Source organism: Rhinopithecus bieti, unplaced genomic scaffold (genome assembly GCF_001698545.2).
Source record: "Rhinopithecus bieti isolate Rb0 unplaced genomic scaffold, ASM169854v2 scaffold_64799, whole genome shotgun sequence".
Classification (NCBI taxonomy): Eukaryota; Metazoa; Chordata; class Mammalia; order Primates; family Cercopithecidae; genus Rhinopithecus; species Rhinopithecus bieti.
In genome coordinates, this window is record NW_016824661.1 from 408,256 (window position 1) to 435,270 (window position 27,015).

The 27,015-nt window shown below is 39.9% G+C and overlaps 1 protein-coding gene across 1 annotated transcript in view; it reads left to right on the forward strand.

The window, feature by feature from the left end:
* LOC108522363 (A disintegrin and metalloproteinase with thrombospondin motifs 16) overlaps positions 1–27,015 on the forward strand; it is a 110,430-nt gene that overhangs the window by 18,933 nt on the left and 64,482 nt on the right. Inside the window, exon 4 of the mRNA XM_017862513.1 lies at positions 25,657–25,918. Coding sequence (XP_017718002.1) covers positions 25,657–25,918 — 262 coding nt within the window. The remainder of the gene's footprint in view (positions 1–25,656; positions 25,919–27,015) is intronic.

Sequence of the window (27,015 nt, forward strand, 5' to 3'; positions counted from 1 at the left end):
TAAATCAGCATTGTAAATTGGTAGCAAAATCAGTGCTAATTTTGTATCTTCTTTTCTATAATTTCACAGAAATATATAGAAACTAATTAAAATAATTTATTTGAAAAGTATCTACCTAAAATAGGTTGAATTTCTATTTTTTCTTCATATTTAATCAATAACAAATGGAAATACCAAATAAGGCATGTACTGGCATTATGTAAAATCTTAGCAGTTTTGAAGCAAAAATAAGTCTCACTGGGATAAAATATTTTAAAAAATCATATGCTGATCACTCCCTAGCTTTATACATAAGATTAAATGGTTGGTTGCCTTTAGTTTAAAAATGGTATTAAAATAATAGGAAGCTTCAATAGTAGTGACATGATGTATCTGGTGGCTCTAATTTTCTGTCACTGAATAAAGTTATTTGTACATCCCTTAATACATTAGAAATTGGATGCAAAACATGTCAAGTGAAATGTGGCTTAAGCAGTTGGTGATTTCTTTTAGTATCCAAAATCTGTGAAAAGTAATTGTCTCAATAACCCTAGGGTCCTTTTATTCTTTTATCATAATTTAAATTTGTATGAGTCTTTTCTTCTTAGGTGAAAAAAAGCAAGAGCTTTTGCTTCAATGTGGTAAACCCCTCTTACATCCACAGTTGTTGAGAACTTTTTCAAAGAATGTTATTTTTGATTGAGCCTTCCTCCACAGAAGGCACTTCAAGCTGTGCCCTGCGGAACTTCCAGCAAAAGTGGGCAAGGGGGCTGCACCAACTTTTTGTAAGTTCCAAAATAAAGAAACTCCCCATCCCCTCAGGGTTTTAGCGGATGCCGTTGCCTCGGCCTGTAAAACAATTACCGTCCCATTCCTTCTGGTTAAATGTCACTTAGTTGTTTAGGTCTCAGTTGAAAAGTCACTCCCATAAGTAATATCACACTGTTTCACTGTTGCTCCAAGCCAGGGCAGGCTTCCTTCTTATGCATCCATACCACACCTTATTTTTCTCTTTAAGAAGACTTATCTCAATTAAATTCTTATTTGAGGTACTAGTTCAGCATTTACCCCTTCCTCTCAATAGACAAACAGCATTTTAAGGGCAGCTCCGTGATTGTTACGATTCCTACAGTACCACCACTGCCTGGCAGTGTTCCCAGCCCATGAAAGGAACTGGATGGATGGGCGAGAAGATGGGTGCATGGTTCGGTAAATAAGTTGATGGATGGGTAAATGGATGGAAGAAAGATGCTAGTTGTATCTGTGCTGGAGAGAGTCACTGTATCTACAGAGGGAGTGCATTGACTGCAAAAGACCCAATCTAAAACTGGCCCTAAGTTGCATTTGGGAAGCATGCATTCCCCAATCAGCCATCATGCAGGTCTAAGGAGTGTCTCTGAGGCCCTAGGAGTATATCTCAAAAGCAAGGAAGCAAATGGGGCAAGTGCTGTTCACATGTGGATGGTCTCAGGAAAGGCCAGTGGGAGGTGAGCGCTTTTTCAGTCCTAACCATGTGAGTCATTTCTCTAGTTACAGATAAAGAAAATCTCTAAACAAATCTAAATAATAAATGTTGCAGTACACTTTGAGTAACATGATATGATGTAATTTATGTGAAGTACAAGTCAAGCAGCGAAGTGGCATTTGTCCAGCTCTTAGCCTTTTGTATCTACTGCTTAAGCATAGAGACGTCCTAATTTCTGTGCTTCAGACTCTTAGGCATGTCTTATGTAATTACCAAGCTTACCCCAAGGAGAGATTGCCTATTGTGTATTAAGATTCTTGTGAACAGACACTTTCACCACCCTGCGTCCTCCACAAGAAGTGATGCAGTGACTTTCTATACTGACACTCAAAGATGAAAAGCTGGCACTTCTCGTAACATCAGAAACATGCTCAACATTTACCTTATTTGGTTAGTTAAGATAAACCAGATAATAATTGATATCTTTTATCAAAATCCAGAACCAAGTGAGTCAACAAGCACTTCAGAGAACCTACAATTGAAGGACTGTGGAAGTCATTCTGCAAAATAAATCAGCAGGAAAACATGAACTCTACATGCAAAGAAAGATATTGCCTTACACAAACATTCAAACGAGAAGCAGAATAAAAATGCTTCTTAAGTAAATGGAAAATATGATGAAAAACATGGCTTTTGGAGTCAGACAGGTCTTGGTCAAGTGTGATTTATCTTACTAGCCAGCTAGCTCACTACCCTGGGCTTCAGCTTTCTTAATTCACAATTAACACTGTGGCCTCCTAGGGCTGAGTGAGTTTTGAGTAAGAACATATGAAAGCCCTTAATACAGGACTTGGCAAAAAGTAAGAACTGAACAAGTATTTGTTCTCCTCAGTGCCCCCCACCCCCACCACTCGTTATTGAACTGTGTAATACAAATAAAATCTAATCAGAAAATCAGTGCACATTTTGTAATGCAAGCCAGTTCAAACAGAGTTAAGGAACCAAGAGGTGAAGTTATACTGACCTTCAGAGAAGTCCCACAGATGGGATGGGAATAGGATTAGAATGTGTTTTATTACATTACATTAGAATATTATTTATTACATTAGAACCTTCAGAGTGACTTATGAAAGCAATTAGGATGATAAAAAGACAAATCATTTGAGCAAGCTATTTAAAATGTGAGTCTTCTGCAATGTTTAGAGCCACATTTTGGAAGAAAGTTGCCTATTCTCAACACCTGGGAGATCACTTGTGCTTAACAAGTTATCATAAACAAGGGAAGTGCCCAGCATAACCAGCATTTTGACTTGTATTCCCCCTGCAGCAAAGGAGCCATAAACCTTGTTTTTATTTGCAGAGATTACCTAACTGAAGATGGGGGAGTTTTTACTGTTCCCTTTGCAGGTTATCATTAGGTAATAAATAAAGAATGATAGATTGCAGATCATAAGCCAAAAAGAAGCTAGGATCTTTTATAGCACATCTCTAGCTGAAATGTACAAGTATGTGTAGAAGACTTGGGTGAGTAAGTATTGAATGTTTAAGAATAAAGGGCTATGCAGAATAGGCAGACCATATGTGAAAGCAAAAGTCATTATCTGTTCCTTAAGAAGGCCCAAATTTAATTTAGCCTTATTTTCACCATTCAGCACCATTGTTGTGAATTTCTAGTGTGGCTTTGACATGTAACATAATTATATGTTTACTACTTTAAAACTTTCTTGGATCTAATGTCCATCATGATCATTCTGCCTTCAGTAGTTCAATATATTGTCCATTGGGAAATAGTTGCGGGCTCATGCAGTCTAGTTAAAGCCCGCTGACTCCCAGCAGTTTGAAGTTTCCTGTGATTACCCCATGAAAAGTTAGAGCAATACCTCCTCTACTAGACAAAGAACCAGAGCTACTTGGTTTATACAAATGCAGAAGAATTGTCTATGCCCACATATTTGAAATAGACCTGAGTCTAAAGTCTTGAAATACCTACAACTGCAGCCCCAGGCTGTGGTAGGTGCAAGATCTTTATGGGATCAATAATTTCCTCTGAATTTTGTTTCTCCAATACTGACTGGGTCATGCACAAGTTTCCATTTACTTAAACTAGTGAAAGTGCTCCTTACCTTGACTTTAAACTTTAAAACTTAAAATATACCAAAAGAAAAAAAAAAAAAAAACAGCTTTACTTGACCTCAGGCCTAAGTTACATGTGTGCACCATTGGCTGAGAATTGGCAAACCCAGCTTTTAGACCCACCAGAGAGGACAAGTGCCCTGGGAGCTCTGTGCCTTTATATGTATATAAAAAACACAGTGTTCGATAGATTTGGGCACATATGTCTTAAAGTGTTAACTGTCTTGGAATAATTTGCTAATCTCACAGATTGCAATTTAAATGTAAAAATATCTTAAAAGCCCATACCTTAGTAATCACATTAATGAGTGTCAGCTTTCAGTTATATATATAGTAGTTTATTATCTATATTTTTGTATGCACATGGCATTTACTATACTATGATAAAATCAAGAGTTATCTGTTCTATCCAACAGACATATCCAACCTGAAGGCCAAGCATATTAATTACATTTTGACATTGTATCACATTCCATTGTACAGTTTGCAGATTAATCCTCTTATTTGGCAATTATTCACAGTTTAGATTTCACCTTCATCTTCTGAACTCTAAAATGGATTAGAGTTGGAAACTTTCAAGAGGTCATTTTTGTTTGATCTTGGTTTCAAAGTCAATGACAACCAACTTCTTTCTCCAGTTTCAGCAGTTCATCCACCCTTTGTCAATGATGTGGCTGACTCCAGGCTCTGTCATGGGATAAGGAGACATAACACAGCTGTCCTAGATCCAATGCACATATGGGTGAAACTGTAGAGTCCATAAGTATAATGGACAGTTAATTATCATGATGGGCAAAGTATCAATAAATACATAGACGTGTCAGAAGAGTCTGGTTGCTGTTGCCGCCGTGTGAGGTTGGATGCTAGTGGATAATTTCTTTTGTGATGAGCTAAATTTCCAAATTTCCATAATGTCTTAATTCACCTTCCATTCACACGTCCTTTCCACTATTTTTCTCTTCACATTAATACCATTCTTGTAGCCCACATTCACAGCACTTACCTAGAAGAGTAGCTTCTGTCACATTCAATAATATATTTTCTAGCATAAGAAGAGCAGACACATTCTTAGGCTTTGACCTGCTTCAGTTATATGGGTCTTCACAAATGGTTCTTCTGCTTCCTGTAACTAGACAATGGCTGGGGCAGGGGATTGGGACTGTGAAAGTTTTATGCAAAGGGCATTATTTATCTCACTGTTCTTTTTCAACATACATATCCCTTTTCTCCAACTCCCAAACCAGAGCTTGGGAGAAAAACGTTTTCTCATCTTTGGTGTACCCCAGTACCAAGGCATACTTGTAATCTAATTTCCATGTTTGGTGGTTATGGAGCAAGCCTATGGTGAATTCTGCTTTATTACCATAGACATATGCATGGTAAAGTATGTTTCAGTGATATAATTTGAATAGTTTCCAATAACATCTGAAAATGTACCCATTATAAGTAGTGAAAATAATTGATATTGAAAAAAGCACCTACTATATGCCAGGCATTTAAAAATTTTTTAAGGTAGATTCATTACAGGAACTACTATTGCATTTAATTATATTAACATTATGAAAAACATTTTTATTCCTATTTTATTTAAGGGAAATCTGGCAATCAGACCCATTATCTAACCTGCCAAAAGCTGACGTCTAACAAGGGTGAGAGCCTGGAAGCCACACCGTGGCTATGGGATCTCAGTGTAAAGGCTGAGCATTCGACCAGGCATCCATATCTCCTCCCAGGAACGTTCCCATGAGCATCCTTGGAGTCTAATTGATTGTTTGGGCAACACTGGGTATTGGCGGGAAAAGAGGAACTTAGATGTACAAAGTCTGTGCTTTTAATCACTTTGGTGCATGCAGGGGGAACAGCTCTGCAATTCTGCATGACCTTGCTGAGAAACTCAGGATTCCTACAGAGAATTCTGGAGGGCTTCTTTAACTTTCATAGCTCTGGTGATTATCAGCTCCCATGATTATATGATTGGGTGATGAAAGACCAGAGAGAGACAGAGAGAGAGGGAGAGCGAGAGAGACAGAGAGAGAGAGAGGGAGAGAAGGGAATGGAAGGGAAGGGAAGAGAAGGGAAGGGAGGAGGAGGGGAGGGGAGAGGGAAGGGAAGGGAGGGAAGGGAAGGAAGGGAAGGGAAGGAAGGGAAGGAAGGGAAGGGTGAAGGAGAGGAAGAGATGAATAAGGTAGACAGACAGAGAAACACATACATTTAAAGCATTTTAAATCAAAAGTAATTGAAAGAAGCCTACAGAGATTTCAAATCCTAGAGAGTGGATGGTCTCCTTAGTTCAGCTTGATTCACAGCTATCTGGAATTCTGTGTTTGTTGTGAACATAACAGCAATAGTTTCAACAGCAGTATTTCCATTTAATGTGGCCAAGCCAAAAATGCTTCCGGAGAATTGATGGAAAGGTGACTTCAGGGAGCTTCGTGGTAACAGCCACCACTGCCTGACCAAAAAGGGTGAGGGTCTCACCTGCAAATTGCTGAGATAATAGGCGCTGGGACATTTTTATTATTTTATTTACTTATTTTGTGGAGAAAAATACGTAACTTGCCAGGAACCATCCTTGTTAATGAATGACACGCATACACACTGCTATATAGTGATTTCAGAAAATTCATTTTGGAAACCTTTTGTTTTGCTGAATTATTTTATTGGGCAACCGAAGCATAAATAACTTCACTGCCTGCTGTGGTTTGGCTGTGTCCCCACCCAAATCTCATCTGAACTGTAGTTACCACATCATCTGATGATTACACAATTTGAGCTAGCATCCTGAAAGATCAGTCATAATTTTCTAATCCCCATGGGATTCTGACATGTATGAGAGTATATGCAGCTATATGTACAACTGGGGCTGGAATTTATGAATGGTCAAATTTGGTAGCCACAGCAACAGATGTTTAAGGTAATGGCCTGGGGTGTTCCATGTGTAAGGGAAGTCATGTAGAATGTGAGTATTGGTATAAATTATCATCCTCAGGCCCTACAGTGCAAAAGCCATGACAAGGCCATGTCTTCTGTCTGGGTCAGTGAACTTAATGGACGATTGTTGCACTCACTATTGCTTTCGATATTTATCTATTGCCATCAGAAAATTTCGGTATATAAGGTCAACTTGCTTGAGAATAAGGAAATGTCAGTGATAACAAACTCCACATAAAGTCAGATTGTGTCCTAGTAGTCCTTTGGATATGTGGTGGACACCCCACTACACCATGCTTTCCTGCAGAGGCCGTGTCCTGCTCCCTGATTGTGGGGCCAGGGAGAAAAACAAACACAACAAACAGAGCTCAGGGTGAACAGGACCTAGGCCTTCGTGACCCGTGTGGTGTATCCCGGTGTTGAGTTTATGAATCTTACTAAACATGTCCTTTATCACACCCCACCCACACCAGCTGAGGCAGAATATTCGGGGAAGGAAGATCTTCTGAGATGATTCTCACAGACAAGAGTTCTGAGAATCATGGGTGGATATGCAGAAGGTGGCAAACTCCACAGATAACCCTCAACCTACCAGTCCCGTTTTCGGCGAAGATTCATTCAGTTCCTGTTGTATGCCCACAGCTGGGAACCCACAAGTGAAAATCTCTCTGACCTTCCATTTCAGGTTGCGCCGTGCAGTGGCAGTGTGGAGGAGGCAGGAAACTACTGGTCTCAAATAGTAGCTGCCTTTAGAGTGACATTGCTGAAAAGGAAAGAAAGATATTTTTCCAGTCTTGCCATGTTCTGCATAAGTCAAGGGGAGCGAGTTTGGCACATGCTGCCTTCCTGGCACTGGCTGCAGTCTCTCAGCTTTCTTAGTTGCCTGTGTGTTCTTTCATAAGGAATCTAGCCCTTTAGTCAGCCTTCTGAGTCTTTGTGCTGCATTGTTAGGCTGAGTCTTTTCCTAGGGTACAATCTCTGAATGACAAGAGCACAACGCCCTGGGCACCAAGGAAGCACCACGGTGTGGAGGGAGTGGCTGGAGGAGATGCCCGCCAGCCCTGGGCTCACCGTGTCCTGGTCACCCTCCAGGGCTTCAGCTTTGTTCTATTTTCTAAATGCTTTATTGAAGTATGATTTACATAACTACTCTTCACCACTTGAAGTGCACAGTTCAGTAATGGTTTCGTAAATATAGAGTTGTGCTACCTTCTTCACAGTTCGGTCTTAGATTATTTCCAGCACCCAGAAAGCACTCACATACCCCTTAGCAGTCACTCCAGCCCCACCCCAGCCCCAGCAACCACTCATCTGCTTCCCACCTGCAATGCCTTTTTTGGCCATTTTGTAGAAATGGAATCACACAAGGTTGGATCCTCTGCGCCGGCTCCTTTCACCAAGTGTAACGTGTTTGGATTCATCCACGTTGTGTCTGTCAGTACTTCCCGCCTTTCCACTGCTCAGTGGCGCCTCATTGTGTCCCACTGTGCTTATCCATTCACCAGTTAATGGACATTTGGATTAACCGTGCTTCAATTTCTTATCTACACAAATGCAGCTGCTAATCCCTACCTTGCAAATCTGTTCCAAGGATTATGGGTAATATAATAATATGGTTTAAAATACCTGGGACAGAGGCAGAGGCATAGGAGGTGGTTAATAAGTGAATGCCGTCCATGTTGGTGTGACTAAGAGAAGAACTATTAATATGATATAACCTTCCTGCAACCTGAATCCTGAAGAGCATCGTTGTGAGAGACTACATATCAACAGCAAAACCGGTGGGGAGAAGTACCACTAGTGTCAGAATTAAATAGAGAAAACAGCTGATTCATGAGCTAAGTGTCAACTTGATGAGCTCAGCATAGAATTGGCCTCAGACTGGCAGCCTGCTGTGGCCAGAGGGAACAGCACCATGGGGCGCACACTGGGATGGAGTGAGTGTAAGTGCAAAAACATGGGTGAGTTCAGCAATGGCTTATAGGTCCAGGTGACAACCCCTCAGGACCCATGGCCTCTGGAGAAACAAATGTGCGTGCCTGGCTTTCTCTCACCCCGCCTGCTGGTGTGGCCACCTCCTCTGCCCTTACTCAGGCAATAGCTCTCCTGAATCAGCTGCGACTCTCTTGCACTGCCCTTAGCCTTTTGGTCATTTTCAACAGCACAGAGTCTTGCACCAACTTTATCTCCTGTCTTCCACAGGTCCCCACACACTGCCTGTATTCTTTAAAAATACGTCCTATAATCTTGAATGATAGCTCTAAAATATCTTTTTTTTTGCCATCTTTGAAGTTTGTTTATTTAATCTACACAGTCATCCTGTGAAATAGTTATGGATTTATCCTCTAATTGCAAACATAGAAACTAGATCTCTGGACATATACTTACCCTGTCCCCCTGCCCCACTCACCATCTCACACACACACAGAAATACACACACAGAAATACACACACATACACACACATACACACATACACACACAAATACACACACATACACACACATACACATACACATACAGACACACACACACATACACATACATACACACACATTCACATACACATGTACACATACATACACGCAGACACACATACACATACATACACACATACATACACATACACACAGACACATACACACACATACACACACACATACACACACATACACACACATATACACACATACACATACACACGCATACACATACACACACACACACACACACACACGGAGCTCATGTCTTGAAGACAGGAAAAGTCAGAACTTGCACCAGCTCTGCGACCTCAGAAGCCACCACTGGCTCTCCAATGGCCACTGTGTGGGCCACAGACCTGGGTCTAATATGAGCTGCACCTTTAAGAGCAACGTGGCATGGCTGGAGGGTCCTGAGCCCCCAGAGAGCCTGGGGGGAACCAACACTGGCCAGGGGTGCACCTTCTGGGAACCTTCCCACGACGGGGGGTGCTGGGCTGTATTCCCAGAGACATTGCTGCAAGGTTGTAAGTAGAGGGTGATCTGGTTTATAAAGCAGCAGATAAATAAATTGTAAGGGGTTCCAGAGTGATAGTAGCCAGATGACAAGTGTAGCTCTCTGAGGAAGAAGATGGTAATGTCCCAGATGGCACAGAAAACCCCAAAACTTTGAACTGTCCCTTCTATATGATGTGCTGGAGGATAATTTCCAAGACAGTGTTTCCAGTCGGAAAACAAGGCTCTGCTGAGCTATTATTATTAATTGGTGAAAGTATCATATGTGGATATTTTGCAAAGAACACACATGTCAGTGGCTGTCATGTGGAGCTGCAGGTCCTTGCGGCGTCTCTTCCCTCCACCGGGCCCAAGGCCTTCCCTTCCTCATGCTCACGGCCAGCTGCTCGCTTCATCAAATAATAACCCTATTTAATGATATAACAACCCTATTTAATAACCTATTTAATGATGAATAATAACCTATTTAATGATGAAATAATAACCCTATTTAATGATGACCCTACCTGATGACCCTATGTAAAAGTCAAACCCTTTTTCCTGCACTCTGATGTCCCTTTTCATCCAGAATTGTATATTTCTTTTCTTCTTTTTTTGTAGTGCTCATTACCTTTTAACTTCTTTTGAGAGCTTTGCGTTTTATGATGACTACTGTTTATTATCAGTTCCCCCACCCACATTGGAACCTAAGCTTCATGAGCATAAGGATATTTGCCTAGTTTATCCATTGTTGTGTCTGGATTGTCTAGTAGAGTGCCTGTCTCATAACAGGCAGTTCATAAATAGTGACTGAATGACTGAACAAAAACACTGCACTCCCTGGGTAAGAGAGACTGAATCTATTCCGCAGTATGGAATGAGATTCACGCCTAAATGTGACATGCGGTGTCTTAGGTCCCAGGACTATATTCAGCCTTTTGACTGATGATCATTTCCTTCAAGATCTCTCTTTGTGTCTTGGGAACTGACAGGTGCAGGATCTCAGAATCTAAGTTTTGATTGTTCTTAGTTCAGATGTTTTTGTGTCAATCAAAGCAGTCTTATTGATTAATCAGTCTAGGTTGGCGTGTTCTAAATATTTTAGCTGGGACAGTTTTACAAGGTTGCCAGTGAGTGTGATTTCTTAGATTGCCCCTAACTGGGCTCTGTGTGCTACTTACAGAAAAACATTGTAGCCACTTCTCCTTTGTCTAGCAAATTAGTCTTAAGTAAGCTTTCAAAGATGTGTTAATTACCCAGGGTTCCAGAGCCTTGCTCTCCACTAGCGCTGTTTTGTGCTGTTTAGTATAGTAGCCTCCTTCCGCGTGTGGCGACTGAGGAGTTGAAGGTCTAAATGTTAAATTTTATTTGATTCTAATTTATTTAAACTTAAATTTGAATACCCATGTGGGGCTGTTCAGCAACTGGAGAAGTGAGTTTTTAACTGTATCCGATTTTAATTAATTTAAATTTAAATATGCATAGCCACATGTGGCTCATGTCTACCATGTTGAACAGCCCAGATCTGGAAAGCTTCCTCTGATAGACTTAGATCCTTTTAGTATGTTGGCCTGAAAGATGTCACAGAATTGAAAATCACAACAAATATAACTACAAATGTAACAACAAATTCACTAATGTAAAGTAAGAATGCTTACTATGATGACATTTAATCTCCAAGAAAAGTTCCATCACTCATTTTAAATCTCAGTCATATATCATCTATTTTCTTGATTTTTTAATATTTTCATTCATTCCATTTTTATGAGGCATGTCCATTTTGGTCTAAAAATTAGCTCTTGAATTGTCTTGACTCCTTTAATATTTATATTTCTTACTTTTTTACATCTTTACTTATCCAGAATTTATTATTATTATTTTACAATTCCTTTCTGGTTTGTGGGTGGTCATTCTTTGCACTTTTAAAAAACTCTTCAGGTTAATGCCTAGTTTATTTATTTTCTTTACTTTTAATTTAAAAAAAAGCATTCAGGACTTTAAATTTCACTAATTGCACCATAAGTACCTATCACCATTTTTATTATACACAGAGCCCTTATTTTCCACTTTGTAATTAACTAATTATTATAATCTTCTTTTCTTTTTGATCTAGCAGTTACTAATCAGCAAGGAGCAGCTAACAAGCTGGGTCAGGAGCATCCCAACACATTGAATCTGGGATAGACCCTGAGCCCTGGGTTCCTCCCAATGGTACTGTGCGGTGCCATTTCCTCGATCGCATGAGGTAGCAATACATAGCATGGGTATCCTATGGCATGGGGGCTAGATGGTTTGAGATTTGACTTCTCACTTCCTGACATGGAAACTCACGTTGATTGTTTAACCTTCATAGGCATCAGTTCCTACAGCCTCTTCACAGGTCTACAGCAAAGACCAATACACTAATATCTGTGAAATGCAGTTCCTTGCATAGAAGACAGGCTCAGTAAATGGAAGTTCTATTTAATGATTGTTACCATGCTCCTTCTGGCAACATTTCTTGTTTCAATATAGGAGGAAATACTGGTCTTTGGAAAACATTCATGCTTAGCTGCTATGAATTCTCACAGAAGGCCCCTCCAACTTTTGTTAAATGCCCAGTGAAGGCTAAAGAGGGACCTAGGAGGACCCCCACATTCATTCCTCATTGCCCGGCACATCCAGTCTCCTGGAGTTTTGTTTTGCATGTTAGTTGTACTATCTGGGACCTCTCATGACTGGAGGTGAGCTCTGGAATTCCTATGTGGGCCTCAGCTGGCTTCACTATCATCACCTTCCTTGAGCCTTGCGTGTCCTGGTCCTCCTCTGTTGCATCTGACAGAGCCGTTAGTGATTTTCCTCCGCATGGCTGGTTTGCCTTTCTGCAGCATTGATTCTCATCATTCACATTTAATCACATGATTGCTCACTGGGTGTACTTGCTGCATCTTCATAAACCAATCACGGACTTCTTCTGTGGCTCCCTTTTGAGTGAGAAGCAGGTCGTCCATGCCCAGTGTCTGCTGAGAGGGTGCTTACTGAGTTCCTGTTCTCATCTGCTCATGTGCCCTCGGGTTCTTGCCTGGACTTGGGTGGACAGCAGAAATGGATGTCTACTCCCTGGAGATGTGTGTCACCTCCTAATTTGATTCTGCTGAACTAATGCGAGGCACTTCACCTGCATCTCTAAATACTGGGTCGTTGACTATGCTGGAGAATCAACATCAGCGAGTGGGGGGGAGCTGTTCACGAAAATCCACTCTACTCATTGGTTATTTTGTAAATGGCACGACGCTTACATTACTTTCATTTTTGGGTCAAATATACTTCCAAGGACTGATGTACCACACTCTCTCTTTTCCTCCCTCATCACTGGCCAATTCTATTATGCCTAGTAGAATTCTATTATGCCTAATAGAAGGTGAGTATTTAATGGCTGGACAGCCACTGTGGCCACATCAGAGAATATTTCCCATGTTGTACTAAGTCAGCTTCCCATTCTGTACTCCAGGTGGTGCCTGAACCATGAGCAGAGTTGACAGGGAAAGCAGCCTTTGCTTTACTAATAGCTCTGGTTGCTTACGTTGCTTCCACTCAGAGGACAGAGAGGGCCCAGTAAATGATTGTGTTTTCAGTCTATGGTTTTGGTTTTGTCATCAAGAAAACTGCCTTCCTCTTAGGGCAGAAGTTCTTCTAAACCACGGGGTCCAAACCTGTGGCCACCTTTCTTCCAGTTGCACATCTTCTCCTTGCATATTTTTAATGGGCAAGAAACGATTTAACAGCAATGCTAACAAGCTACTACGATTTCCTAGATGTGTACACTGAAATTTGGGGGACATTTCACTTACAGAAGTAGGATTGAGGATGCCAGCTTTCAAAATGATGGATATGAAAAAAAGTTGATGAGTTTACGATGTGTAAGACGCTGAGCAGATCATAAAATCTCATACCATATTACTTAACCCCTCCACATCTAATCCTTTCACTGAGTTTTCCCTGTTTGGAAATGTGTGTTCAGAAGAACATTGAAAAACTGGTGTTGGACCCAGGAGAGCCACTGAAGGAAGATAGGTTTACATTTATGTAAAAATGTTATGACGGCTGGCCAAAGGATATTTGGCATGGAAGAAAGAATAGTTAAGTAAGACATGACTAACTGCATATATTGAAAAATGTTTCACAGAACAGTGATTAGAATTTGACCTGTGTAGCACCAAAGATAAAGGCAAGAGAGTTAACAGATTTCAACACATTTTTTAAAAAGAGAATGTTGCTCAATGACGTTATCTTTCTGAGAAATCAGTACCCAGGCGGCTAACAAGCAAAGTCAGGAGCATCCTAACACATTGAAGCTGGACTAGACGCTGAGCCCTGGATCTCTCCCTGTGCTGTGTAGTACCACTTCCTCCATCATGTGAGGTAGTGATACATAGCATGATACCCCCATGGCATGGGGACTAGATGGTTTGGGTTTTGATTTCGAATTCACTCACTTCCTGGCTTGGGAACTCCGGTAGATTGTTTAACCTTGGTAGGCATCAGTTCCTGCAGCCTCTTCACAGATCTACAGTGAAAAACAATAGACTGATATCTATGAAGTGCAGTCCCCTGAATAGATGGTAGGCTCAGTAAATGGAAGCTCCATTAATAAGTTTTACTGTGTTGCTTCTGGCAACGTTTCTTCTTTCATGTAGGAGGGAATACTGGTCTTCAGAACATGTCCATGTTTAGCTGCTCTGAATTCTCACAGACAGACAATCTCTCCAGTTGTGTTAAATGTCCAGACAGGGCTGAGGAAGGACCTAGGAGGAACCCCACATTCATTCCTCATTGCCTGAAACATTCAGTCTCTGTGAATAGTGTCAATTCTGAAACAGATTTAGGCAATACCTTATTGATAGACATTTTGTAATAATTTTGGATTATTTTTAAATAATTTTTTTCAAAATGAGTTTCATACATCAAAATCAGCTTCTTTTTTAAATTAATTTTTTATTTTTTAAATTTGTCTTTTAAAATTGTTTTAATTTTGTGGGTACATAGTAGGTGCATATATTCAGGGATTCATGAGATGTTTTGATGCAATGTGTAATAATCACACCAAAGTAAATAGAATATCCATCGCCTCCAGCATTTATCGTTTTTTTGTGGTACAGACAATCTAGTTCTACTCTCTCAGTTATTTTTAAATATATAATAAATTACTGTTGGCTGTAATCACCCTGTTGTGCTATCAAATACTAGATCTTATTCATTCTATCTAATTATATCCTTATACCTATTAACCAGCCCCTATGTTCCCAAGGCTGACACACACACTGTCCTTTCCAGCCTCTAGTAACCACCATTCAACTCTCCAACTCCACAAGTTTAATTGCTTTAATTTTTAGCTCCTCAGAAATAAGTGAGAACACACAACATTTGTCTTTCTGTGCTTGGTTTATTTCATGTAATGTAATGACCCCCAGTTCCATCCATGTTGCAAATGACAGGATATCATTCCTTTTTGTGATGTAATAGTGCTCCATTGTGTACCTGTGCCATGTTTTCTTTATCTATTTGTTTTTTGATGGACATTTGGATTGCTTCCAAACCATGGCTTTTGAGAATAGTGCTGTAATAAACATAGGAGTGCAGACATCTCTTCGATATCCTGATTTTCTTTCTTTTGGAAATGTACGTAGGAGTAGGATTGCTGAATCCTATGGTAGCTCTATTTTTGGTTTTTGAGCAGTCTCCAAATTGTTCTACAGAGTGGGTGTACTAATTTACATTCCCACCAATAGTATACGAGGATTTCCTTTTCTCCACATCCTCACTGGCATTTTGTTGCCTGTTCTTCAGATAAGAGCCATTTTACTGAAGTGAGAGAATATCACATTGTAGTTTTGATTTGCATTTCTCTAATGATGTTGAGCGCCTTTTTATATACCTGTTTGCCATTTGTACGTCTTCTCTTGAGAAACGTCTATTCATAACTTTCCCCATTTTAAAATTTTAGTTTATTTTATTTCTATTTATTTATTTCTTTATTTTTTGAGACAGAGTCTTACTCTGTCACCCAGGCTGGAGTGCAATGGCACGATCTTGGCTCATGGAAATCTCCACCTCCTGGATTCAAGCCATTCTCCTGGCTCAGTCCCCAGGTAGCTGGGATTACAGGCATATGCCATCACACCCGGCTAATTTTGTATTTTTAGTAGAGACGGGGTTTCTCCATGTTACCAGGCTGGTCTCAAACTCCCGACCTCAGGTGATCTGCCCGCCTCAGCCTCCCAAAGTGCTGGGATCACAAGTGTGAGCCACCACGCCCAGCCCTTTTGCCCATTACTAAATCAGATTCCTAGATTTTGTTCCTGTAGAGTTGTTTGAGCTCCTTATGTATTCTGGTTGTTAATCTCTTGTCAGATGGGTACTTCGCAGATATTTTCTCCCATTCTGTGGGTTGCCTCTTCACTTTGTTGATTATTTTCTTTGCTGTGCAGAAGCTTTTAAACTTGCAGTTATCCCACTTGTCCATTTTTGCTTTGGTTGCCTGTACTTATGGGGTATATTCAAGAAAACTTTGCCTATTCTAGTGTTCTGGAGAGTTTCCCTATTGTTTTAATAGTAGAAATATGTCACTTCTTTGGTTAATTCCTAGGTGTTTTATTTTATTTGTAGCTATTATAAATGAATTTACTTTCTTGGTTTCTTTTTTCAACTTGTTCATTGTTAGCATATAGAAATGCTACTGATTTTTGTATGCTGATTTTATCTCCTGCGACTTTACTGAATTTATCAATTCTAATAATTTTTTGGTGGTGTCTTTAGATTTTTTCAAATCTAAGATTATTTCATTGGCAAAGAAGGATAATATTTGGCTCCTTCCTTTTTAATTCGAATGCCCTTTATTTCTTTCTCTTGTCTGATTGCTCTAGCTAGGACTTCTAGTACTATTTTGGATAATAGTGGTAAAAGTGAGCATCTTTATTGTGTTCCAGATCACAAAGGAAAGGCTTTCAGCTTTTTTCCCATTCAGTACTTCACTAGCTGTAGGTCTGCCATATATGGCTTTTAATGTGTTGAGGTATGTTCCTTCTATACCTAGTGTTTTGATGATTATTATCATGAAGGAATGTTGAATTTTGTCAAATGCTTTTTCAACATCAGTTGAAATGATTTGATGGGTTTTGTCCATCATTCTCTTCATGTGATGTACAGAACATCACACTGATTGATTTGTCTATGTTGAAGCATCTTTACATCCCAGAGATAAATCCTACTTGGTCATGATGAATCATCTTTTTTGTCTTGCTGAATTTGGTTTGCTAGTGTTTTGCTGAGGATTTTTTCATCAGTGTTCATCAGGGATATTGGCTTGTAGTTTCATTTTTTTTTTTTTTTTTTGGTGTGCTCTTATCCGGTTTTGATATCAGGGTAATACTGGCCTCTTAGGATGAATTTGGGAGTATTCCCTTCTCTGTTTTTCAGAATAGTTTGAGTAGGAGTGTATTAATTCCTTACAAGTTTGGTAAAATTCAACAGTGGAACCATCAGATCCTGGGTGTTTCTTCCCTAGGAGATTTTTTATTATGGCTTTGATATTATTATTTGTTATTGGTCTGTTCAGGTTTTGGATTTCTTCATGATTCAACTTTGGTAGCTTGTATGTGTCTAGGAATGTATCCATTTCTTCTACGTTTTCCAATTTATTAGCATATAGCTGTTCACAGAAGCCTCTGATCATCCTTTGTATCTCTGTACTGTCTCCTTTGTAATCGCTAATCTTATTTATTTGGGTCTTCTCTCTTTTTTTTCTTAGTCCAGCTAAAGGTTTGCCAATTTTGTTTAACTTTTCAAAAAACCAACTTCTCATTTTGTTATTCTTTTTATTGTTTTCTTGTTTTACTTTCATCTATTTCTGCTCTGATATTTATTTTTTCTCTTCTATTAATTTTTGGTTTTGTTTGCTCTTGCTGTTCTAGTTCTTTAAGATGCACCAATAGGTTGTTTATTAGAAGTTTTTGTGGCTGGGCGCGGTGGCTCAAGCCTCTAATCCCAGCACTTTGGGAGGCCGAGACGGGCGGATCACGAGGTCAGGAGATCGAGACCATCCTGGCTAACACGGTGAAACCCCGTCTCTACTAAAATACAAAACTAGCCGGGCGCGGTGGTGGGCGCCTGTAGTCCCAGCTACTCGGGAGGCTGAGGCAGGAGAATGGCGTAAACCCGGGAGGCGGAGCTTGCAGTGAGCTGAGATCTGGCCACTGCACTCCAGTCCGGGCGACAGAGCGAGACTCCGCCTCAAAAAAAAAAAGAAGTTTTTGCATTTTATTGACGTAGGCAGTTATACCTATAAACTTTTCTTTTAGTATACTTTTGCCTTATCCCATAAATTTTGGTATGGTGTATTTTTGTTATCATTTTTTAAATAAATTTTAATTTTCTTCTTAATTTCTTCATTGACCCACTGGTCATTCAGGAGCATATTATGTAATTTCCATGTGTTTGTATAGTTTCCAAAATTCCTCTTGTTACTGATTTCTAGTTTTATTTCATTGTGGTTAGAGAAAATACTTGATAGAAGTTCAGGGTTTTTAAAATTTTTTAAGTTTTTTTTGTGGCCTAACATATGGTCTATTCTTGAGAATTATTCATGTGCTGAGGAGAAAAATGTGTATTCTGCAACTATTGGATAAAATGTTCTGTAAATATCTGTTAGGTTCATTTAGTCTGTAATGCAGATTAATTCTAATGTGTCTTTGGTGATTTTCTGTCTTGATAAGCGTTGAAATCTCCAGCTGTTTTTTCATTGGGATCTATTTCTCTGTTAGCTCTAATAACAATTTGCTTTTTATATCTGGGTGCTGCGATATTGAGTGCATATATATTTACAATTGTTATATCCTCTTGCTGAACTGACCCTCTTATCAACATATAATGACCTTCTTTGTCACTTTTTATAGTTTTTGTCTTGAAATCTATTTTGTCTTATATAAGTTTAGGACTCCAGCCCTTTTCCTTCCCATCTGCATGGAATATCTTTTTCTATTACTTTATTTTTAGTCTATGTATATCTGTAAGTGAAATTACTTGTAGGCAACAGGTCATTGGGTCTTGTTTTTTTCTCTTAATCCATTCAGCCACTCTATGTCTTTTGACTGGAGAGTTTTAGTCTGTTTACATTCAATTTTATTATTGATAAGTAAGGACTTACTCCTGCTATATTGTCATTTGTTTTCTGGGGTTTTTTGTGGCATTTTATTTCTTTCCTTCTTGTCTTCCTTTCAGTGAAAGTTATTTTCTCTGTGGTATGTTTTAATTTCTTGCTTTTTACTGTTTGTGTATCTCTTTTTTTTTTTTTATTTGAGGTTACCATGAGCTTGCAAATAATATCTTATAATAACTCATTACTTTTTTTTTTTTTGAGATGGGGTCTCACTCTGTCCCCCAGGCTGGAGTGCAGTGGCATGATCTTGGCTCACTGCAAGCTCTGCCTCCTGGGTTCACGCCATTCTCCTGCCTCAGCCTCCTGAGTAACTGGGACTACAGGCGCCGCCACCACACCCAGCTAATTTTTTGTATTTTTAGTAGAGATGGGATTTCACCATGTTAGCCAGGACGGTCTCGATCTCCTGACCTCATGATCCGCCTGTCTCAGCCTCCTAAAGGGCTGGGATTACAGGATAACTCATTACTTTTAACTGATGACTGCTTATCAGGATTGCATAAACAAACTAAGACACAAGCAAAGAGAAAACTGATTAAAATTCTGTGCTTTAACTTTGTCCTCCTGCATTTTAACTTTTTGTTGTTTTTACTTGTATCTTACTGTATCATGTCTCAAAAAGTTGCTATCGTTATTATTTTTGATGCTATAGTTATTATTTTGATGATGCTGTAGTCTTTCTACTCAAGATATAACTGACTTACAAACGTAATTACGGTATTATAAAATCCTGTGTTTTTCTGTGTATTTACTATTTCTAGTGAGTTTTCTACCTTCACATGATTTCTCTATTGCTCACTAATGTCCTTTTCTTTCATATTGAAGAAATCTCTTTATCATTTCTTGGATGACAGGTCTGGTGTTGATTAAATACCTCAGCTTTTGTTTGTTTAGAAGTCTTTATTTCTCCTTCACGTTTTAGGGATATTTTCTCTGCATATATTAGTCTAGGTTTGGTGGAAGCTTCTGTTTGGCCATCTGGCTCTGCCTTCTTAATATCGGCTTCTCAGCAGGCTTGTGCTGTTCCTCACTCACAGCTGGTTGCCTCCACCTGACCCTCCCCTTGACACCACGGGCAAGGACAATGCTGAGAACGTCCTCTCTCCCACTGAAATGTTTCCTTCTTGCACTTTGGGTTTGAGAAGTCCTGTGCGCCTGTGTCCTTCCCTTCTTAGAAAACCCTAAGACATGGGTAAAAAGTATTTACCCCTAACAGAGGATTACCTTTCACTCCAGATTCCTTCTTCAGCCAGGGATGGAGGAAGTCACAAATATCATTTTCATCTAAGCTCTAATCAAAAGTTATATCACTATGAAGATTAGCTTGTCGAGTTTGGCAAGAAATCTTGGTAAATTTAATTAATGTCCAGGTGAATTAAATGAGTATAAATTCTAAAAATATGAGAGCTCTTCATGCTCTAAGAACAAGGCCAGAAATGTGAGTGTTCTCAGTGTTGTACCCTTGAGGCTTCTGTGATGAGATTTTAACATACGAAAAAAATCACTGCTTCTCCTAGTGAACAAGGACCATATAGATACAGGAATGGTTTTGAGTAAATCTACAGTTAATGATAATTTGGAACAACTAAGGATAATGATAGTGCATTCTTAAATTATACTATTAAATTATAGTCTGCTTTCTCTAGCATTCTTGCTGCCATAGAATTCATCAAAGTCTGATTGGCTGATGATTCAGGTATGCCCAGCTGTGCAGAAACCATGGATGGGAGGCATGTTGGCCATCTGAGACAGTATTTGTGGGGCATGTAGACAGTTGGCACTTCACCCAAGTCACACTTCTGCCGCTGGGATGGTTATTACACTGGTCCAGTTTAGCCAGGCCACTAGATCCAGGTAGAACTCAGCAATTCCATCTATGCCTTTATCCAGTCAACTTCCAGATGACGCCTTCCCAGTCCTGCTTCTCCTTCATCCAGCCCTGCCTCACCCTTACCCCCTCTCCTCCTCATGCACAAACAACAGGTATTCATGTTTTACAAATGTGTGCTGGTGTCTCTGTAGGAGGAACTGGGCTTTATAAGAAACCAAGGACTGAGGCCTCTCTGATGGAGTAGGGTGATGGGAATAACTCATCACTCACAAGATTCAGCTTTAACCAGAAACTTTGTCAGAGTGTCCAGTGTCAAAACGTTAGCAGTTTGAGTCTATATATAAGCCACTGGAAGGTGACTGGGGCCAAGTTTACAGCTGAGAAAATGACTGAACTTATGAAGCCTGGACTTCTTTGGGTTTAGGACGATGCGTGATTCCTGTGACCAACGTATCAGCCCCATCGTCCTTGAAGACAGAAAGGTTGAGTGAGCCCAGTGCCTAAGTCAGGTGTAATGGAGAGAGGAGCAAAAAGAAACAGATACAACATTTCTTGGAGAAAAAGGAAGCTTTTGGTTTATTTAAACTTCTTAGAAAATTGTAGCCAAATTTTTATTTTCAAGATATCACATATAATCACACCACAAAACTCACTGTGGCTTTCGGTGTAGGTTCCTATTTGGTTCTGAGGTCGGAAGAAAATAAAAAGCAAAGTTTCACTTTGATTAAAGTTTGACAAAAGTTGAAACTGTCTAGCGTTTCTGAAATATCACTAAGAAGACCTAGAATGCATAGAATATTCCCAAAACGAATGACACTTCAGGAGAAAAGATGGAGGAGAGTAAAAATGAAATCACTTGAAAATTAAAATGCCTCTTTCTCATAATGAGTCCAATGACTTCTTTACTGTGTTTATTGATAGGTAGCTCTCATGAAAAGGGCACAGAGTGTCACCTGAGACACGCTTAGAACTGGTTCACTGGGAGTCTCTCTCACTGCAGTAGAGATAATCTCAGTGATTGGGCATTTATTCATTTCTTCTTAATTTCTATTTTATTTTTTGATTCATGAAAACTTTAATGAGCAGTTTCTATGAATCTCAACAGATCACAATTAATAGAAATCTACCAACTTTTAATTATGGATGACAACAAATATACTACAGTAAACATCCTACTGCCAAGTTTCAATATTTTCTTTACTTACATTGCTCAGAACTAGCGTTTCCCAGCAGTAACACAACACATATTCGTTCATTTCTTATGAAGGCAACATAAGTGTTTGGTGAGTTTTCTAATGTAAAATGGTTTCCAGAATTGGTCATGAGAGAGGCAGGCCCTGTGAGAACAAAGCCTGTCCTTTACAAAGCCTGAAGGACTTGGCCTTTTCTGAAGCCTGGTTAATAATCCACACGCCTGACATTCCAGTGGTTACTGTGAGCTACAGGCAGGTTCCTCTAGACATTTTGAGTTTCCAAACAAATATTCTTCATTCTGATAAGAAGAAAACATTAATCTTCTGCAATTTACCTTATCTTTTAGAATAGCTTGCAAACTAATAATGCAACAAGCTAATGAAGTAACTTTTTTTGTATTTTTATCTGTTGTTTATCAAGGGATGTCGAAATATCAGTCTTATCAGTTACTATGCTCTATATATTTCATGAAATTGGAGATTATTTAAATACTGAACATTGTGACTCAGACTAAGTTATTATTGAAATAAGTATAATGCTTGATGACTTTGTTAATGAAAATTCAAAAATCTGCCAACTGCTGCCGGACACCTTCGCCTGGGGATCTGGTCCTCTTAGCCTGGGCCACCCAGAATGTAGCCTTGAGCCTAGGGAAAAGGAGGAGATGGTTCTGAATAGGAAACAGCTGTCTTAGATCACAAGTGTGTAGGCCAGGAAGCCAGAAAGAGTGTAAAAAGCAAAGCAGCAGATCAGAAACAATATTGTGTTTGAGATGATTGTGGTGCTGGGTGCACCAACACTCAGGGCTTCAGAGGGATCTCCAGCTGCAGAGTGAAAAATTCCTCAGGGGCTCTCTGAATTATCAGAAGGAGAGCAAAGATCATCAGGGTGAAGTATGATATTTTACATCCTTCATTTTATTAATTCAGCAAATCTTGTTTGAATGTTCACTAGATCATATACTTTAAGAATATTAAGTCTTACAAACTCGTGACAAGTAGCTGTTCTTATATCTGCATCCTAGATGACAGAACAGCACAGAAAGGCTGAGTAAATCATCCAAAGTCACACAGCTAATAAATATGAGAATGGGATGATAAATTCTGCAGTGTCCAATCACCAGGCCATTGCCTTCTATCAGTCTGCTGCAACCTGCAGGGGAGATACTGAATCACGTCTATTCTAGGTTCTTAAAGAGCCAATCATCTTCTGAGGGGTGGTTTGAAAAGTGAGCAATTGGTTGCATACCAAAAAGTGTTGTTATTGTTTTAAGCCATGCATGAACTTTTCTTCTTTTTTGGTTTAATACCTAAACTGGTTACCTTAGGTAATGGAGAAACTAATTGGGTAGCATTATACAAGGTTGAACACATCGATGACTGCTTACGCTTCTCAGTTAAAATGCAAAAAGGTTGAAACCTAATTGGCTCTAACCATTATTTAATTTATTTCACACTTGGCATTCCCTGGTAGAACTGCAAAAGGTAAAGTGTTGTCGTGTCTTCGTTTAGTTCCTGGAGTTCTAGAAGGCCAAGAAGGTTCCAAAGTCATTCATGAATAGCACTGCAGGAAAGACTGCCTCTGCCCCCTCCCTCAATCCTGGGCATAAATTCCAAGAATTTCACTTTCCCATGGCTATGTGGTATTTGGGCCCCAGGAGGTCTCCCTCCCATAGTGATGCTGATGGCTTCTCTAATAGTCTATCAAGCTTACCTTGGTCTTGCCTCCTCTCACCCAGAGTGGTAACACTGCAGCTAATGCTTCCTCTCCCAATATTTGATAAACCTGCTCTCCTCTTTCTTTTATGTCTCCCACCCCAAATCCTATTTTCCTTGAGAGTTGTGTTTGGCGTTTTCTCAAGGTCTAGGAAATGCTCCTCCATGCCTGCAGTTCACACTGTACAAATGCCCAGACTCACCCAGGACAGCCCAGCCCCACACAGGGCTTCACTACATGGACATTAATGCAAGGGAAGTCTCCCCACAACTCCCAAGTGAGAATCAGACACAGGCTTCCCACATCAGAGACAAATTTAGAATGGACATTGGAAGCCGTGGATCAGCAGCTGAGAATACCTAATGAGTGTCTCAGTCAGTGTGCAGCACTAGATTTGCAAAATCACCGAAAAAATTGGCACAATAGTAATACTAATAGTTCAGTGTTGGAGAGCTCTAAATGGTACCCTGATGGGTACCATAGGAGTTGATTGCATTATAAAATTAGAGCAATATGTAATAACATTTATTAGGACTTTTAAAATTCATTTGTAATCCAATGATCCAGCAATGCCATTGACATTATTTTAAAAGAAGGAATGCACAGACTTGAACTTGAGTAGTGCAGAGAGCTATAAAATGAAGTATAATTTTCTTTTTGCATCCCTCCTACTCAACTTTCTCCTTCTGAAGAGGCTTTCCCCCTGAAGATGGTTATTGTTCCACCATCCAATTTGACTTGAATTTATCTTCAGTCATCCAAGAAAATTCTTAAGTGTAGATACACAACTTTTAAAATGAACATAATTGAGAGCACACTATATACTCTATTATACACTTTTAACAAATTAATACCTTTTGGAAACCCTGTAGTATAAACCTTAAACTTACAAGTTCTGAATGTACTCTGATTTCATTCGAATCCTTACACTATATTTCCTAGCCAGTTGACCTTGAAAACATTACTGAATCATTCTACATCTCTATTTCTTCACCCATAAAACGGGGACACTGATACCTTACAGAACTTACCTATTGATGAGTAATCAATAGGTAGTATATAGAAAATATGGGCCTCAGCTTCAGGAACTAAAAAACATGTTTAATTATAATTATCATCAGTACATAACTCCAATTTTTAGTAGCTATATAACCTCCAATTAAATAAATGTACTTTGAAAATTGACCCTGAATTTGCTGGTAACCATTTAAATTGTTTCCTGTTTTATTATTTTAGTTTTGTTTTGCTGTTTTGTTATTATAAGCAATGCTGCCATACACATTCACACCTGGTTCACTGATATTTAAGAAATTCTTACAGGAAATATTTGGCGAGAATTCCCAGAAGTTAACTCCCTGAAGTTGAATTGTGCACTTTAACTCATAATGTCTGTAGTGCACAGATATATGGGCTGGCCCTGGGGCTGCCTCCTGAGTGGGGCCTCAGTTTACATTTCCCAGAATGTAAGATTGCCTGTTTGTCCTCATGCTCACCAACAATCGTACTACCAAGATCTTAAAAATATTTGTCACCCTAAAAGGTAAAAAAGCAATCTGTCGATTTTGTCTCTACGATTTTGAACATTGTATTTAGTCTGTTTTGCTCTGCAGACATTTTTAGTATTTTATAAAATCACTGCTTTCCTATTTCCTTTAATATCTTGCTTAGAAAACCTTCCAGATTCCCCAAGAAAATTTTTTATGCTTTCCTCAGGATTAATTTTGTTAAGTTACACTCTTCTAGAAAGTGTAACATTTGCTTTGTTTTCAAATTTGCTTTAACAGAGTTTTGCACGTTACCCTATTAGGATTCTAATTTTTGTTGCTTTATCTGAGACCCCTCACCAATATGAATATTTAATATTTAAGTGTGCAGGTGTTCTTTCTTGCACCGTCATTGCTTTTGGTGTAAATTAACTGACTTTGGTATGCTGTGCACCCTCTGTCCCTTTCTCATTCCTGGAGTCCAGTCCTGGAGCAGCTCCACGCAGACCTTTCTGCAGGGATGCAGAGCCAGAGAGCTCAGGAGGGATGCAGAGCCAGAGAGCTCAGGCTGTGTGTGGGGCCTTTCCCATTGCTAACTCTCAGCCGGGGTTTCTGAACCTTTCCAGTGTTCGCTGTCACTGGAGGGAAGAGCATGCTTCCGAGAGAAGGATAACAAATGTGGTGCTTGGAGAATCGGCCCTGGCTTCAAACAGAAAGTCTAATTGTGTTTTCTTTCTTTCCTTTTATTTTTTCCAGTCAGGCATGATACGAACAGAAGAGGCAGATTACTTCCTAAAGCCACTTCCTTCACACCTCTTGTGGAAACTCCGCAGCGCTGCCCAGGGCAGCTCCCCATCCCACATACTGTATAAGAGATCCACAGAGCCCCATGCTCCTGGGGCCAGTGAGGTCCTGGTGACCTCCAGGACATGGGAGCTGGCGCATCAACCCCTGCACAGCAGTGACCTTCACCTGGGACTGCCACAAAGACAGCATTTCTGTGGAAGACGCAAGAAATGTATGTAAGGGCGAATCTTTGCGTGTATTTAGTGATTTTGACATTTATGTAAGCTGATGGAACCTTGTACATTTTCTTCAAAGCATGTCTGCCACGAGGTGAAATCTACTGATCTGTTGTTGCTAAACTGAAGCAATGATTCCAGAGAGAGTCCCTTATCTGTAAGTTCAGCACGGGACGTCTCTCCATAGCAGATGTATGGATAATGGTAAATGATGTTTTTTAAGAACTCCTTCCCGGGCAGATTAAATGACACAGTGTGCAGAATTAAAGAATACCAGACATCTTCAAAAGAACCCTGGCATCACTACTCAGTCCTTCTATATTTTTGAGGTTTTGATTTATTCAAGCCCACATAGTTTTCCTGCTGAGGTAATTCATTTATTTGCATACTTATATACATTACCACATCAAAAGGGCAGACTCAGTGTGACATAATATACCTACAATTTATCACCCAGGCTTTAGCAAAGTCTTTTTTGTCATGACCATTTAGGAAATGACTTGTTATTTACATTTTATGTAGAAACCTCTCAGAAATTCAGGAATCGAAGTTGGGTGCTTTGTGGAATGTGCCTCACTTCCTTGAGCTCTCTCCTCAAGCATCACTGGGTGAACCTTCCCCAGGAGCCTCTGGACAGCCCCTGCTCCCCGCAGCCCATCGTTTCCTGCTTGGTTGGTTTCTATGACTGCTCTACCCAGCACCCTGAATAGAGGCAGACCTGTTGCAAGTACTTAGTGAATCTCATTGAATGAGTGAATGAACAAAAATCTCTTGGCACCTACAACAACAGAATCAGTGCTTGTTAAACCATCAGTGCCTTTGCGTCCTCCGAACCCATTTCATCCTACCCCCAAAAGTCATATGCTGCATTCAGATGACTTGAAAACGTCACACCCCAGATGAGCTTAGTGGGCTCAGGTGTGGGGGAGGTAGCAGGAAGAACCATGCTGAGAACAAAGGGAGGTGAGCAGGAGGCTGAGAGAGTTGGGAATCCTGAGGTTGGGTGAGTGTTTGAAAAGGGTGTGCATATCAGCAACAGCTGCCGGAGGCTGCCTTGACTGACAGGTCAGGACCCAGGTGCATGGTGGAGGCC